The 17,463-nt window shown below is 44.1% G+C and overlaps 1 protein-coding gene across 8 annotated transcripts in view; it reads right to left on the bottom strand.

Moving 5' to 3' along the window:
* Positions 1-5,443: 5,443 nt before the first annotated feature.
* MLPH (melanophilin) overlaps positions 5,444-17,463 on the bottom strand; it is a 122,864-nt gene continuing 110,844 nt past the window's right edge. For all 8 annotated transcript variants that reach the window (XM_077448243.1, XM_077448249.1, XM_077448245.1 and 5 more), the window contains 2 exons: positions 11,973-12,064; positions 5,444-9,363 (listed from right to left, as the gene is read on the bottom strand). In XM_077448243.1, the coding sequence (XP_077304369.1) occupies positions 9,340-9,363; positions 11,973-12,064 (116 nt within the window). In that variant the 3' untranslated portion in view covers positions 5,444-9,339. The remainder of the gene's footprint in view (positions 9,364-11,972; positions 12,065-17,463) is intronic.

Here is a 17,463-nt window from a genome sequence, read left to right as displayed (position 1 = left end):
TCCTGTCCAACACCCTTGGTAGTGATGACAGGGAGTGGAGGACACAAAGTGGCATGAGGGCCGAGGTAGCACATGGCTCTGGCTGGGTCTTGGCAGGAGCCAGTTGGCTGGAGAGTGCTGGGCCAGAACTGAGAACAGGAGCTCTGTGTCGCTGAATCAGCAGCTGGAAGCATAGCCGGAATGTAAACCAGGAGGTCATCAACAGCTGGACAGAGCAGGTACCGAGACGTGAGGCAGAGGCAGAGACGGAACACAGGCCAGGTTCAGTACAATCGGGCAATGAAGTACAGGCATCAGGAAGAAGCGGAGTCAAGCATAAGCTGGGGTCACAAGTAGGCAGGCAAAGGGAAGGTTCAGGCAAGCTGGGTCAGGATACAGGAAACTGGTACAGATCAGGTAAACAGGCACTAGCTGAAAAGACCACTCAGCAGTGTGCATGTCACTGGCAGGTTTAAATAGGTGGACTGACGCCAATGCACACGCAGGCTCGGTCACGCATGCGCCAGTACATGTTCTTTGTTGTGCACTTCTTGGAATGTCCATGCCTGCGCACCACTGCGTGCTTGTTACCTGGGTTTCTCTTACATTTCCCCCTCAATGGGCAACCTCCGGATGCCCATTCATAGCATCTTATTGGGGTGAGCCTGGAAGAAAGTCTATATTGTCTCTTGGCATGGAGATTGGATTCTGGTTCCCAGGAATTGTCTTTGGGTCCATAGCCTTTCCACTTAATTAAATGCTGGATGGTGCCCCCCCCTCTTCTGCAATCTACAATTGTGTCAACTTAATACTCTTTGTTGCCGTTGATCAAAGAAGGTGCTGGTGGGCCAGACTCGCAATCAGGGTAAGGATCTGGTCTAGCGACCTTTAGTAAGAAATACCAGATGGATCTTATAAGTTGCAGGAAGCACAAGTTCGTAAGCTGCTGGATTGATTTCTCTTTTAACTGGAAATGGGCCATGGGAATGGGAAGATCTATGGGAAGATCAATGGGAAGAGCTACTGATCGTGGTCGTCACCCGCGTACCATCTAGAGCTTTTGAACTTGTCACTTTGTTATCGCTGCTTTTTAAAGTACTGTATGCTGTGGAGCAATATTGGAAGCACTTTACTCTCCCAGCTGTTCGTTTGTTTGTTTGTTTACTGCTATTTTATCAATAAATCGATCGCTACAGTCTACACTGAGATCGTTTCTTCCCTTTTTCATCATATAATTGATTTTGGGATCGTTTTACTTTCCTGGATTGGAGCATCGCCTTCACTTGGTGGAGGAATTACCACAGAGATGTAACAATACTAAGTGTGGCGTGCACCGGGTGTTTTCTCACAGCAGTATTCAACCTGTCATCAGCTTATGAACTGTATGGACTGTATTCATTGTGTGACAAGTTTTTTGCTTGCTCTCTATTGGATGTCTTTTTATAGTATTTTGGCACCGTAATAGTTTATGAATTTTATTAAGTAAATGTGTTGTTTTTATTTATTGCGCTGCACTTTTCCTATTTCTTTACTTAATTCTAAGGATTTGTGATTTGCCTTATGGTGTTCAGCTTGCAATTTGTGTGTGTATTTTAGGATCTAGTGTGCGCTGATTGCTTTCTTTTATATCAAATGGGCCAATATATCTAGGACCCAACTTCTTAAATGGACAGGATAATCTTAGATCTTACCTTGTCCCCCACTTGTACTTTCAAGTCTCCTCTCCTCTTCTTATCAAAGAATCTTTTGTTATCCCATTGAGCCCTGGAAATGGCATCTTGTAACACTTTGTAATTTTACTGGAGATCGCTTACTCTTTCCTGGACTGCAGGGACAGAGGAATCGGGTAAGGTGTCAGGTAAGAAGGCTGGGAAATATCTATAATTTGAGAAGAACGAGGCTTGTCCAGTGGCTGAATGAACTGCATCGTTGTAAGCGAACTCTGCCAGGGGTGACAATGATGCCCAGTCATCTTGGGTAAAGGATGAGAAGCACCGAAGATACTGCTCTAGGGTCAGATTCATTCGCTCAGTTTGGCCATTCGTCTGGGGCTGGTAGGCTGATGAGAAACAATTTTCAATCTTCAGAACCCTGCAAAGATCCCTCCAGAATTGGGACGTGAGCTGCACTACTCTATCGGAAGTGATGCTGCTAGGTACCCCATGAAGCCTGACCACTTCTTTGATGAAAGTATGGGCAGTCTCTGTTGCTGAGGGGGTTCCCAACATGGGGATGAAGTGTGCCATCTTCGTGAGTCTGTCAACGACCACAAAGATGGTAGTGAACATCTCAGATGGGGGGAGTTCAACAATAAAATCCATACTAATCATTTGCCAAGGTCTCTTGGGAATCGGCAACGGTCTCAGTAGACCCCAGGACTTGGTTTTGCCGTTCTTGTTTTGAACACAGACCCCACAGGTACCCACAGTCTTTACAATCAGCTCTTAAACTTGGCCACCAAAAAGAATGTTGCACAAGCTCTGTAGTTTTGATTACCCCAAAGTGTCCTGCTAGGGGGTGATCGTGGCACAGGCTGCAAATCTTGGGGCACAGACTTGGGGGAACAAACACTCTCTGGTTGAACCGAAATAAGCCCTCCTGTTCCTGGAGGCACTCACCAGGTGGCAGGATGTCCCTTGTGGAAGCTTGCTCGAGCTGGGTGATCAGATCTGTCTGTAACAGTAGAAAACTCTGGACAGGTAAAATTGTGTCTGCTTGATAGTGCTCTTCTCCTTCCTTAGGGTACATGTGAGAAAGTGCATCAGGCTTGACATTCTTGGTACCTGGCCCATAGGTTATGTGGAAGGAGAAGCAGGAGAAAAATAGTACCCATCTGGCTTGCCGGGGTCTCAGTCGTTTGGCAGTCCTGAGATACTCGAGGTTCTTGTAATCAGTAAAGATCAAGATGGGGTGACCTGCTCCCTCCAACAGGTAACGCCATTCTTCCAAGGCTGTCTTTATGGCCAGTAATTCCCAATCTCATATGTCATAATTATTCTCTGCAGGACTGAGTTTCCTGGAAAAGAAGGCAATGAGATGTAACCAAGACTTTGTTCCCTGTCGTTGTGACAAGATGGTGCCTACGGCATTCTCTGAGGCATCCACCTCGAGGAAATAAGTGGATACAGGATCTGGATGCTGCAGGATAGGTGCAGTAGTAAACAAAGTTTTTAACTGATCAAATGCTTTTTGGACTGTAGCTGTCCACTGGAAATGGGTATTCTGCCTTGTTAGCTGAGTGACAGGAGAAATAATGGCAGAGACATTTCGAATGAACTTGCGATAAAAGTTGGCAAACCCGATAAACCTCTGTGTGCTTTTCCTGTCCATAGGGGTGGGCTACTCAAGGATTGATCTGACTTTCTGGGATCCATGGAGATGCCTGATGTAGAAATAATGAGCCCCAGGAACTGAATTGTCTCCTTCTCGAATTCACATTTGTCGGCCTTTGCGTACAGCCCATGATCTCTTAATTGGCCGAGAACTTTGTTTAACGTGCTTACGGTCTGTTGCGATGGAAGGGGAGAAGATGAGGATGTCGTCTAGATATAAAATCAAAAATAGGTCAAAGGTTTTTTGTTATGTGAATACCCGATGTTCGAGTCGAACTTATGTTCACCCCGAACATCAAGCTCAACATCAAGCTCATCCCTAATCATTATCAGTAATCAGCATGGATTCATGAAGAATCGTTCTTGCCAAACCAATCTATTAACCTTCTATGAGGAGATGAGTTGCCATCTAGATAAAGGAAGGCCCATAGATGTGGTGTACCTGGATTTTGCAAAAGCATTTGACACAGTTCCTCATAAACATTTACTGTACAAAATAAGGTCCATTGGCATGGATCATAGGGTGAGTACATGAATTTAAACCTGGCTACAAGGGTGAGTTCAGAGGGTGGTGATAAATGGGGAATATTCGGAATGCTCAGGGGTGGGTAGTGGGGTCCCCCAGGGTTCTGTACTGGGACCAATCCTATTTAATTTGTTCATAAATGACCTGGAGGATGGGGTTCAATCTCTGTATTTGCGGACAATACTAAGCTAAGCAGGGCAATAACTTCTCCACAGGATGTGGAAACCTTGCAAGAAGATCTGAACAAATTGAGGTGGGCAACTACATGGCAAATGAGGTTTAATGTAGAAAAATTTAAAATAATGCATTTGGTTGGCCAAAATATGAATGCAATCTATACACTAGGGGGAGAACCACTGTGGGAATTGAGGATGGAAAAGGACCTGAGGATCCTAGTAGATGATAAGCTCTGCAATGGCATGCAATGCCAAGCTGCTGCTAACAAAGCAAACAGAATATTGGCATGCATTAAAAAAAGGGATTAACTCCAGGGAAAGCGATAATTCTCCCACTCTACAAGGCTTTGGTCTGGCCGCACCTGGTGTATGCTGTCCACTTCTGGGCAACAGTCCTCAGGAAGGATGTACTGGAAATGGAGCGAGTACAAAGAAGGGCAACAAAACTAATAAAGGATCTGGAGGATATTAGTTATGAAGAAAGGTTTGCAAGCACTGAACTTATTCTCTCTGGAGAAGAGACACTTGAGAGGGGAAATTATTTCAATTTACAAATACAATACTGGTGACCCCACAATAGGGATAAAACTTTTTTGTGGAAGGTAGTTTAACAAGAAACATTGCCACGCATTAAAATTAAAAGAAAAGATGTTTAGTCACAAACTACGTAGAGGGTTCTTTACTGTAAGAGCGGCAAGGAGGGGGAATTCCCTTTGATGGGCGGTGGTCTCAGCGGGGGGGGGGGGATTTAAAAAAACGATTAAACACCTGAATGCCACAACATACAGGGATATACAATGTAATACTTACATATAATCACACACATAGGTTGGACTTGATGGACTTTTGTCTTTTTCAACCTCACCTGCTATGTACTGTAACTATGTAATATATTACCTTCCCTGACCATACTGATATGTCAGGTTTAGGTTGGCAAAGCTGTTTATGTATAAATGTAATAAGCAATTTAACATGTGCTTTCTTATATTACATATAGACTGTACTTGTATCAAAGGCACATTCTGTCAAACATGAACATTTTGCATGTAAAATGACCCAGAAGTTCCTGGCCTACCTGCCATCCATCTCTTCAAATTCAGTTCAAGTTTTTAATAAAATAAAATCAGTTACTGTTATACTTGTCTGCTGAATGTTGCTGAAACCAAGCCTGTGATAATACAGGGTAATTTGTTCCCTGGTTAACAAAGGGAGCTGGGATGCAATAATGTGCCCTCTTGCACCCCTGTACCTGTAATAGCAGCCGTTTCAAACATTTGAGAAGGTGGTGTTCTCACAATTCCAGTGTACCTCCACACCTAGAGTAGTAGCACGTGCCTTAGGCAGGTAGACTTTTCCCTGTGTATGCTTTCTAAGGCTATTTTCACACATGAGTAGCCTGTACCTTTTAGCAATAAATAAAACCAATCAAATTGTCTTTAACTGTATATCCATTTATTTATATAACAAAGCAGACTTATGCAAATCAGTATACAGTGTATGGAATATACAGAAATGGTATACATGGCACCTGTGTACAAGAAAAAGGAAACAGGGAAGCTTTAGCTGGCCATACACCAAGAGAAATTTGTTTGAAAATATTTTGTTAAATTTTGTAATGGTTAGTGAGTGCCAATTCAATGTTTTCAAAAATTTGAAGGCACAGGAAAAATGCTTTTTCTGAATAAATGAAATTCTGAATGTGGTTTTTGTTAGAGGAAAATTGTACATCTTGTAATGAAGCCTGTTTAGTACATCTGGGATTCCATTCAAATAGCAGATCTGGCCTAAATTTTAAGGGCTTTAGAAATAACTGAAAAAAAAGACTGTTGAAACAATTTTTCAGAATCTCTGTAGAAGCCAAAATCGAACCATGTAGGGCCAGCTTTCATCAGATTAAGGTTGGTGTATGAGCAGAAAAGATAAGCAGACACAACAAACAATAATGTTCTTTGGTTTTTCTAACCATGTTAACCTTAGAGCAGCAACATGTTTATTCAGCAAAGCCTTGAATGACTTAATCGTGCCATTTCTGACAGATCAAGTTAGAACGTTTTAATGCTTTTAGCACTAGCAGATGACTGCTGTAATACTAATTGGGAACATCTAAATGTGCATCACCTACAAAACCAAAACACTTCCTATTTCCTTATTTTGTCCCATCTTGTCATCTTGGCCTTCAGATGGCAGTTATAGCATACAACATAAGTTCTGATGCATCTGGAAGATTTTCTGTATGATTTTCTCGATTCATCTTTACGCTGCTGATTTCAATTTGCAGTATGCACATTCTTCACTTGAGCCCCTCCAATTACAAATGGCAGTGAAACAGTAAACAATATTGCTTCTTCTGGCTTGGCAACATTTTGTGTCTGGACATGGGTAAGCATACTTTATAGGCCAAGCTTCCTTTTCACAGGAGTACAAAGACAAGTGTGTCTTGCCTAAAGTCAAGCATGGTGGTGGGAGTGTTATGGTCTGGGGCTGCATGAGTGCTGCCGGCACTGGGGAGCTACAGTTCATTGAGGAAACCATGAATGCCAACATGTACTGTGACATACTGAAGCAGAGCATGAACCCCTCCCTATGGAGACTGGGCTGCAGGGCAGTATTCCAACATAACAACCCCAAACACACCTCCAAGATGACCACTGCCTTGCTAAAGAACCTGAATGTAAAGGCGATTGGCTGGCCAAGAATATCTCCAGACCTAAACCCTATTGAGCATCTGTGGGGCATCCTGAAATGGAAGGTGGAGGAGTGCAAGGTCTCGAACATCCACCAGCTCCGTGATGTCATAATGGAGGAGTGCGAGAGGACTCCAGTGGCAACCTGTGAAGCTCTGGTGAACTCCATGCCCAAGACGGTTAAGGCAGTAATGAAAAATAATGTTGGCCACACAAAATTATGACGCTTTGGGCCCAATTGTGGACATTTTTACTTGGGTGTACTCAATTTTGTTGCCAGCAGTTTAGACATTAATGGTATGTTGAGGTATTTTGAGGGGACAGGAAATTTACAGTTATACAAGCTGTGCACTCACTACTTTACATTGTAGCAAAGTGTAATTTCTTCAGTGTTATTACATGAAAAGTATAATAAAATATTTACAAAAATGTGAGGGGTGTACTGACTTTTGTGAGATACTGTAAATATATATATATTCCACTTGAAAAACTGACACAGATCTAATCAGAATGGCCCTATGATAGGGTCTATAGTTTGTAAAAGATTATAATTTTCTTCCTTAGTAGCACATTAGCACTGCTAAAATCCTGCGTTCTCTTTGCAAACATCTAATTTCTACATACATGCACTACAGCAACTGCTGCACATCAATTTTCCAGGTTTCCTGACAGAAGGGAAACATGCCTACATAATGTACATAAGCATGGCCACTTTTAGTGTTCATGGGAAGATCTTGTAACAAGGTAACAAGGTGACAAAGCAGAAAAGCATTGGGAAGATAGGGACAGAATGTTGTCACTCTATAACAGGAAGTGCCTGCTCAAGAACCGTAGTTTCAGGAGTACAGCATATTATTTTAATTAAGGTTGAAGATTCAAAGCTGAACTACAGGTAGATATCAAGAGATAGATCAGTGTAGGCTTGCTTTAATTAATACACCAACATAAGCAGCGGCAGCAGCAGAAAGAGCCAGTCAATTTTGCTGCAGTGTTCGTGCGCTAACAAGGGACATGCTGATAACAGGAAAGGGCAGAGTGACAGACATGAGCTTATCAGTCTGATATGTCTCTTTTCACTGTCCAGTCACAAGCTGATGGACAAGACCTGTAAATATTGCTTTACTGCAGAAGTTTTCTGGCTTTCCAACAAGGCTTTGGAGTGCAACAAGGCTGTGTATATCCCAGAATTGGATGGACAGAAATATAAACACTTCGGCAGCTAACACATCTCCCATATATGTAGTTGATGTGTGCATTAAGCTATCTGCCTAAACGTTTATGAGATTACCTAAAGTTTAAATGTCACATTATTTTTGATAATATTAAAAGTCAACTCTAATGCCCTGTACACACGAGTGGATTTTCCGTCGGAAAAAACTTGGAAGGTTTTTCCAACGGAATTCCGTTCAAGCTTGGCTTGCATACACAGGGTCACACAAAAGTTCTCTGAACTTTTGACCGTCAAGAACACAATGACTTACAACACCACGACGAGCCGAGAAAATTAAGTTCAATGTTTCAGAGCATGCATTGAATTGTTTCCGAGCATGCATAGGAATTTCGCTCGTTGGAATTTGTACAGGCGATTGAAATTTCCGATCGGAACTTTTTTCGACCGAAAAATAGAGAACCTGCTCTTAATATTTTGCTGGCTGGAATTCTGCCAGCAAAAGTCCGATGGATCACACACACGGTCAGAATTTCTGACCAAAAGCTCACATCCGACTTTTGCTGGCAGAATTTCTGATCGTGTGTATGGGGCTTAACAGAGCTCCACGTTAGCAGGCAAGTTTAGCATTCTGCATTTAAGCTGAAATCCATGTTTCCTTTCATTTAAATTGTTCATCTGGGCCAAGCTGACCCAAGCAAACTATCTCCATAGCTGTTATTCTTCCGCTCTCAGTGCTGTAGTATACTGTACAGCATTAGCTACATACAGCATGCAACACTGTGTTCTGGAAGCATCACAAACAACTTCCCATCTGCTGTTGGAACCACATCAAAGCCTTGTTTTTTTAATCAAAGATTACAAAGCTTCTTCTGATTGGCCAAGGTGAAAAACATGACACCATCTGTCCACCGCTTCAACTTAGCCAATCAGAGGAAGCCTTATCTTCATCAAAAAAACAAGGCTTCCTCTGAATGGCTGAGGAGCACTTAGCCTGACTCAGTGTTATTCCAGATGGGAAGTCACTCATAATGCTGCCACAGCGTTGCATACCATATGTAGTTAATGCTATGACATTAACAGGGCTGTCAGTGACAAAATCACTTAGTTATGCAAATAGTTCATTTGGGTCACCTTTGCCCAAACAATCTAATTAAGGTGAAAAAACATGGATTTAGGCTTTAAGGCTACTGGTACATCCTGAAAAAGCCCAAAAGTCGCAAGTCTTGTAAAAAGTAGCTGTATAACTCTCCAATCTCAATACTGAATATTCTAACGCTATCAAATCATATATATGATAGACAACACTGTAAGAAGGTTATTATATTTAGGTTTACTAACATGCCCTACATATCCCAGAAAAAAGATGTTGAGGTGTGCTGTATAAAGTAGTGTGTTTCAGCTATAAGCAATATCAGAGATTGCTCTATGAAGAAGTCCAGTTTGATGTAATGCAGACGAAGAGCTTCTTGTTTCATCTCTGATTGAGAACAGGTCTCTGCAAGACACATACAAAAGGATGATTTTTCTGTAATCACATACACTGTACACATCTTCAGTGAAGTGCTTCTTAAACTTGTCATTCATCAAAAGTATAATGCTCCATTTACACAAGAGGATTAATCAGACATCTACAACTACTACTACCACCACCACCACCACCACCATTGATCCTCCTGGTATTCCCAGAAAAAAATACTTGGGGAATTGGTGAGTTAGCTTTTGCTTGGATTCTATGAATGTCTTATTTTTTTTTTTTACCTCAAGTCATTTTTTATTGAAGATTTTTGTATCCATTTTTTCTTTAAGTGTCTGTTCACACCAGATGCAGTTCCATGCGCTTTTTTTTCTGCACATAAAATGCATGCAAAATGTTTTCCATGTATTCAAATGGCTCTAGTTCACACCATGCAGTCAGTTTCCGGTGCAGAAACTGACTGCATGGTGTGAACTAGAGCCATTGGAATACATGGAAAACACTGTATGCATTTTGTGCAGGAAAAAAAGCGCATAGAACTGCATCTGGTGTGAACTGGCCCTAAAGTAGCTGTAAAGGTTATTTATCATATCCACATTTTTGAGTACATAGGTGTATATGCTGTACCTTTTGTAAAGCCATATTTATAGTTGTAAACAAACATGCTACTCATGTTGAATCCAGCTCACATACTGCGGGTCACATGATCTCTATCATGCCAGAGTGATTCACAGATGGGCACATGTCATTGCAGGAAGTGACGTAATGCCGCTGAGTATCCTCGTTTCCAAGCCAAACATACCTGGCAGCATTACGTCACCTCCCCCTTTCACCAGATAAGGACAGGCTGATTCACAACACAATTGTTGGAGGATTAACTGTCAATCAAAAGAAGAGAGATGGGGGGGGGAAGGTGTTCTTACACTGACCATGGAAGATAGAGGCACGCTGTGTGAGTGCACAGCCTGGCTCTATCAAACAGTTGAATGAAAGAAGACAAAAACTGACCACACTAGCATGATCGGCTACCATGCTTAAAGAGGAAGTAAACTTTCTCTGCAAACGTTTACCTGTAGGTAAGCCTATAATAAGGTGTCATTCCTTCCGAGCCCGTGCCATGAATGGCGGCTCCCGCATGCATGTGTGGGAGTGATGTCATCGTGACTCCTGCCAATCACAGCGCTGGAGCCCGCAAACCCGGAAGAAGCTCCAGGAAAGATGTTGGCTGTGACAGCGGTGTGGGGGGACCGCTGCAACAGCTTTGTTTTAAGGTAAGTATTTCATAATGAGCTAGTATGCAATGCACCAGGAGTACCAGCTCCTCTTCTGTACTTACTCTACAACTACTACTACTATTGATCCACTACTACTACATTGAGCTAATGTACACATGGTATTCCCAGGACTCTCTTGTACTGAAATTGCATACTCAATTTATGTACACAATGTGAACTTCTTACAGTGTGCATCATTTAATTCTTATCTTCCCAAACCTGCCCCTTTCACTCACTGGAATTCAGTTCTTTCAATCTTGGAGGCTCAGCATCTCATGTGAGAGGTCTGCATGCAAATACAGCTGTCCTACTCTTCTAAGACTGACATCAACCCATCAATTTGATAATTGTGTACCTTCTCCCAAGAGCCAGCCCACTGCTTGGATTAAAGTGGTTGTTAAGCCACTCAATGGCATTGCTATAATCAGCTCTGCTATATTAAATAATGTCCCCAGTGTATGTGTTTTTTTTTTAAAGAAATGCCGCTGTGTACCTCATTTCATAATGCTGATTGGAGCTCACGTGACAGGCCGCCTCTCTCCTCTCTCGATATGAGAGTTTCAGCGGGCGGGGCTGAGAAACCCCCACTGACATCAGCCAGAAGGAGAGAAGCTGCCGGTGAAGTGAGGCACAAAAACAAAACAAATGGGGACATTATTTAATATAACAGAGGGGATTGTAGCAATGCCACTGCATTATGATAGCAGCAGGAGGGGAAGGCTGGGGGGGGGGGGGGGGGGGTGGATGGATCTGACAAGCAGGGAAGGAGGGGGAGAGCAGAGAGCAGAACTGCAGATGATGGAGGCATGTAAAATGACCACAGTGTCAGGGCTCAAGAGCCATGATAAACCATGTTCAGTTTACAGGGGGGAGGGCATAGACAAGCAGGATCAGCCAGTTTTTTTAGTTTATACGGGGGGGGGGGGGGGGGGCAAATGACAGAGCACAAGCACTGTGCACTGTGCTGTATAACATGCTTTAAGGAAACAGAATCAATTTTTTTTAGGGTTACAAACACTTTAAGGCTGAGGGCTTTTGATGGGAGTACAGAAGTAGAGTGCTGTGATGTTTTCAGCAACCTGCTGGTCGCTCCCACCAGCCAGGATTTGACTGCATTGCATAGAGAAGCACAAAGACCCACTGATTATATTACTGGCTCCAAATCTAAGCAGTCTCCATGTCCATATTAAACCATTTAGTATTGGAGGACAAACATTTTGAAGTTATGAGTTTTCAGGCTTCATATACGAGTCTGGATACTGGTATGTCAAATCTGAATGCCTTATTTTTACACTCAAAGTATCTGGACACATCACCCATATTTCTTAATGTTAAACAGTATTATATGGCTCTTACGGCAAAGATACGATCTACCCTTTTGTTCTTTCCATTTGGATTGCGCTGGGTTAAGGAGCCTCGATAAATAGAATTTCTATCAATGGACCCATCTGAAAAGACAGAGAGATAATAAAGCTTGACAAGATGCAAATAAAAATAATTATTAGCATTTAATATGAAAGAATTCAACAATCCATTTTAGCTGAAATCTTTCATCTTTTTTTTTTAAAAGAGAAGTGTGGAAATAAAAAAAAAAAAAAACAGACAATCATACTCACCTAGTGGGATGCAGCACTGATCCATGCTGCAGCTAGTCCTCGCTGGCTCACTAAGAGGCTTCTCGGTGGATCCCAGCTGTAAAGTTGTGATCTTTCCAGAGCTTGGACTGGCTGAGTGACGTCATCCAACAGCAGGCTTTAGCCCACTGTTGGCTGAAAACGGGTCACAGGAGCGCACTTAGTTTATAGGAGAAGTATAGCTTTGGTCATACTCAGAGGCAGCTCCCTAATTAGGCAAATTGGTCGGTCGCCTTAGGCCTCGCCCCCCGCAGGGGCCTCCCAAGTTGCGACCACCTAATTTGCCCATACCGTAAGCTCCATGATTCGCCGGGACCGCCTTGCATTCTTGACCCGAAGTCCTGGCGAATCAGATTCCCGCGGCTTGTGCGGAGTGTCTCCGTTCCCGCACTCCTCTGTGCATTGCAGCCAGAATCTCTCCCCAGCTGTTTGACACACAGTGCACTACGGAGCGGAGCGAACTGAACCCGCCCCTCCTCCTCCTCCTGTGCTGTGATGTCTTCCTGTACACACAGTGGAGGAGGGAACGAGTCACAGCATTCACGAGAGCCGCGCTGGTCTGAGGTCTGTGTAATCTAAACATTAGCCTTGGAAGGAGGGGGGCGTAAAGAAGAGGACGAGGGAGGGGGGACAAGCAGAGTGAACTTGGAGCTATTTGGGGAAGAGGATATCCATCCATCCCCCCCATACCATCCCAGCTCCATCCACCCCACCCCAATCCCAGCTCCATCCCTCCCCCCGATCCAATCCCAGCTACATCCATCCCCCCATACCATCCCGGCTCCATCCATCCCCCCATCCTATCCTGGCTCCATCCACCCCCCCAATCCCATCCCGGCTCCATCCATCCCCCCCATACCATACCGGCTCCATCCACCCCACCCCAATCCCAACCCGGCTCCATCCATCCCATCATGGCTCCATCCCCCCCCGATCCAGTCCCAGCTCCATCCATCCCCCGTAATATCCCAGCTCATCCACCCCACCCCAATCCCATCCCGGTTCCATCCACCCCCCTGATCCAATCCAATTTCCATACCATCCCCCCATACCATCCACCCTCATCCCATCCCAGCTCCATCCACCCCACCCCCCATCCCAGCTCCATCCACCCACCCCCATCCCGGCTCCATGCATCCCCCCAATCCCATCTCTGCTCCGTCCATCCCCCCCGATCCCATCTCGGCTCCCTCCATCCCCCCAATCCCATCCTGGTTCCCTCCATCCCCCCGATCCCCTCCCAGCTCCATCTACCATCCCGATCCCATCCTAGCTCTATCCATCCCTCATTCCCATTCTGGCTCCATCCATTCCCCCAATCCCATTCCAGCTCTATCCCCCCAATCCCATCCCTGCTCCATCCATTGTGACAGGTTAAGGAGGGGAGCCACACCAGCATACTAGCCTGCTAAGTGCAGGGGGTGACACCATGTTCTACCACACCAGGTGACACCAACCCTAGTAGTGCCACTGTGTGCTGGGGGAACTTTAGGACTTGTGCTACAAGGGGGCTTGGATATGAAATCCACCCCCAGCACATATCTTCTCTCCTCCCAAAGCCCCCTAGCACATATACTCCCCCCAATCAAACAGATGATGTCTGCCACAAAGGGGTTGGCATGCATTTGATGTGCACAGTGGCTGCATTTCATGGGCACAGTGGCTGCACTTCATGGGCACAGTGGCTGCACTTCATGGGCACAGTGGCTGCACTTCATGGGCACAGTGGCTGCACTTCATGGGCACAGTGGCTGCATTTGATGTTTCTTTTTTTTTTTTCAGTTTGTTTGCAACCCCCCCCCCAAGAATTGTGAGCACCAGCTGCCACTGATCTCTTGTATCATGTCTGAAGTCTCTGATCATCTCCTGTACTATGTCTGCAGTCTCTGATCATCTCCTGTACTATATCTGTAGTCTCTGACCATCTCCTGTACTATGTCAGCACAGTCTCTGACCATCTCTTGTGTCATGTCTGCAGTCTCTGACCATCGCCTGTATCATGTCTGCAGTCTCTGACCATCTCCTGTATCACGTCTGCAGTCTCTGATCATCTCCTGTACTATGTCTGTAGTCTTTGACCATCTCCTGTACTATGTCAGCACAGTCTCTGACCATCTCTTGTGTCATGTCTGCATTCTCTGGCCATCTCTTGTATCATGTCTGCAGTCTCTGATCATCTCCTGTACTATGTCTGCAGTCTCTGATCATCTCCTGTATCATGTCTGCAGTCTCTGATCATCTCTTGCATCTGTCTGCGACTCTCTCACTCTGCGGAAGGAGCTCCAGAGCCCCCTCCACATTAGAGTTTGCAATTTAAATGCAAGTTGGAACTCTGATGTAAAGGGGAATGCAGTGGACTCTGATATAAAGGTAATCTTTGGTCACCAGAGCTCGCCCCCTCCCTTACATTAGAGTTTCCCTTTACACCAAAGTCTGCAGGTTGCCCCTTAGATCATGATCTGCAGCATTCCCCTTTATATCAGAGTTCCCTTGCACTGCAAGGGGGAATCCTGCAGACTGATATATGGCGGAACTCTGTGCTGGCTGGGTTATATTAACCTGACCTTCATGTCAAAGGAAAAATATGCGTGCTATATATATGTAATATATATATATATATATATATATATATATATATTTGATTAAAGAAGAATTGGTTAGAGAAAATGACAGCTGAGCACGTCATGTAGACAGAAGATCGGTAATCTGTTTTTTTCCTCTCCTCACGCTGACAGCGTGAGGAGAAATAAAAGCCGACCACCGGCTTCTGTGTAAGGAACTTCGGTCCCGAACAGGAAGAGGTACAGCCACTTCATCTGTGCCCGTCAGTGCCCCCTGCCAGTGCCCACAGTGTATATCAGTGCCACCAATCAGTGCCCACCAGTGCATATCAGTGCCACCAATGCCACCTATCAATGCCCACCAGTGGTTCCAATTAGTGCCTCATCAGTGCCACCTAGCAGTGTCACCTACCTGTGCTCATCACTGCCAACCATCAGTGCCCATCACTGCCACCGATCAGTGCACATCAGTGTCAGCTATCAGTGCCACCTATTGGTGCCCTTCAGTGCTACCTATCAATGCCCTTCAGTGCTGCCCATCAGTGCCAGTGAGGAGAAATAAAAGCCGACCACCGGCTTCTGTGTAAACAGAGGTGATCAAATACCACCAAAAGAAAGCTCTATTTGTGGGAAAAAAAATGATAAAAATGTCATTTGGGTACAGTGTTGTATGACTGCGCAATTTTCTTTCTAAGAGTGACAGCTCTGAAAGCTGAAAATTGGTCTGGGCATGAGAGGGATTTAAGTGCCCAGTAAGAAAGTGGTTAAAAACTGAATTTTCTTCTGTCATCTTGTACGTAAAGAACTCATTGTTAATTTTGTCGATGTGACAATTGGTTTTGCAGTATGGCCATATGCTTTTAGTGGGAATTGTGGAAGCAGATATTTTTAGGTCATCTTACAGTTTTTGTACTGGTGAGAAATAGAAGCAGGATAATGCTGAAGAGAGGCTTGTCTCCCACTTTGGTGTTACCATATTCCCTTTTTTTAAATACTTTTAAATATTTTTGGGAAAATTTTCAGATTTTTATACACAATATATATGTAGCACTGACCCCCGAAGGAGCGGCTGGTTTTGCTGGGCTTACCGTTACCGTCTCCACCTTGTTGCTTGTCTAGGGCTTCCTGAGGTTGATGACCCATTAAACTGCAGAGTCCGACACTTTTATTTGCAAAAACCGTTGAACAAAACTCAGTCTCTCAGTAGGGAATAGAGAGTAAGGGTAGTAAAGCTCCGGTACTCTTGGAACTGCTGACACTTGAAATGTCTCTCTCTAAGTGAACCAGGGAATAGCCATTCACAACTGGATATTTCAACTATTGGATAAATCCCCTTTAGTGATTTTAGCAGCTGACAGGTGATTTAAACTCAGCAAAGTCTCTCACAGAACTTAGTTGTAACTGAAGGATGAAATTAGGAACTCTCTTACAGTACCAGCATCTTACAGCCGGTCCGGTGATACCGTAAGAATGCGGATTCACTTGGTGTCCTTTCAGCTTAGCTTCCAGGCTCTTACCGAGCAGCCAGCCTCGTGTGTGGCCCTCTTCTGAAGAGTCCTCCACTGGTTGCATTTTCAGTTGCTGGGCCTCTCCAAACCCGAGACGGCACCGGACCACCTTGGAACCCTCTTTCCAGTTACTGTGCCTCAGGCTAGCCAGCCCCGAGACTAGGAAATGGATGGATCCGCACCCCAGGATATGAGGGCCTCTGGGGGCTGGTCAGGAGGACAAGGACCACAGAGTCAAAACATACTTCTGGACCGGAAACCAGAACCACATGATCTCAGCACCTTAAGTACCCTCTCCCGGAATACACAGCGAGACAACGCACCCGCTGATTGGCTCAGAGAGAGAGATTGGTACCCAATGCGTCCAACCAGACTGCGTTCCAATGCCGGTCAAAGATGATACCTACACCTATGACCAGGCAGAACATAGTACAGTCCAGCTACACTGATGCCAAGACCATAATTTACTGAAATTAACCCTAAGACCCAACTATGGTCTTAGGAAAAAACTAAATTTCCAAAACATAGCGCGTGCTCTTCAGGAGCCTGGTGCTACATATATTTTTAATATATTTAGAGGTGTACCTCTTGAAGTGATTGTATGATTATGAAATTCATTGTAGTTTTTTTTTCTTAACTTTTTTTTTGCTAGAAAATGACTTATCACCCCCAACCCTAGAGAATAAAATGGCGGTAATTTCAATACTTTCTGTCACACCGTATTTGCGCAGCAGTCTTACAAGCACACTTTTTTTGGAAAAAAAATACACTTTTTTGAATTACAAAATAAAACAGGAAAGTTAGCCCAATTTTTTTATATTGTGAAAGATAATGTAACGCTGAGTAAATTGATACCCAACATGTCACACTTCAAAATTTCACGTGGAATGGTGACAAACTGTTACCCTTATAAATCTCCATAGGCGATGTATAAAAAAATTCTACAGGTTGCATGTTTTGAGTTACAGAGGAGGCCTAGGGCTAGAGTTATTACTCTCGCTCTAATGATCGTGGTGATATCTAATATGTGTGGTTTGAACACGGTTTTCATATGCGGGTGTTGCTCACATATGTGTTCGCTTCTGCACGCGATTTGGAGGGACAGGACGCGTTACAATTTATTTATTTTACTTTTTTTTTTTTT

Source organism: Lithobates pipiens, unplaced genomic scaffold, assembly GCF_037356315.1.
Source record: "Lithobates pipiens isolate NorthernLeopardFrog02 unplaced genomic scaffold, aLitPip1_a1.2 Scaffold_22, whole genome shotgun sequence".
Lineage (NCBI taxonomy): Eukaryota > Metazoa > Chordata > Amphibia > Anura > Ranidae > Lithobates > Lithobates pipiens.
The sequence above is the reverse complement of the archived record's forward strand: the minus strand, read 5'-3'. Positions and strand labels throughout refer to the sequence as shown.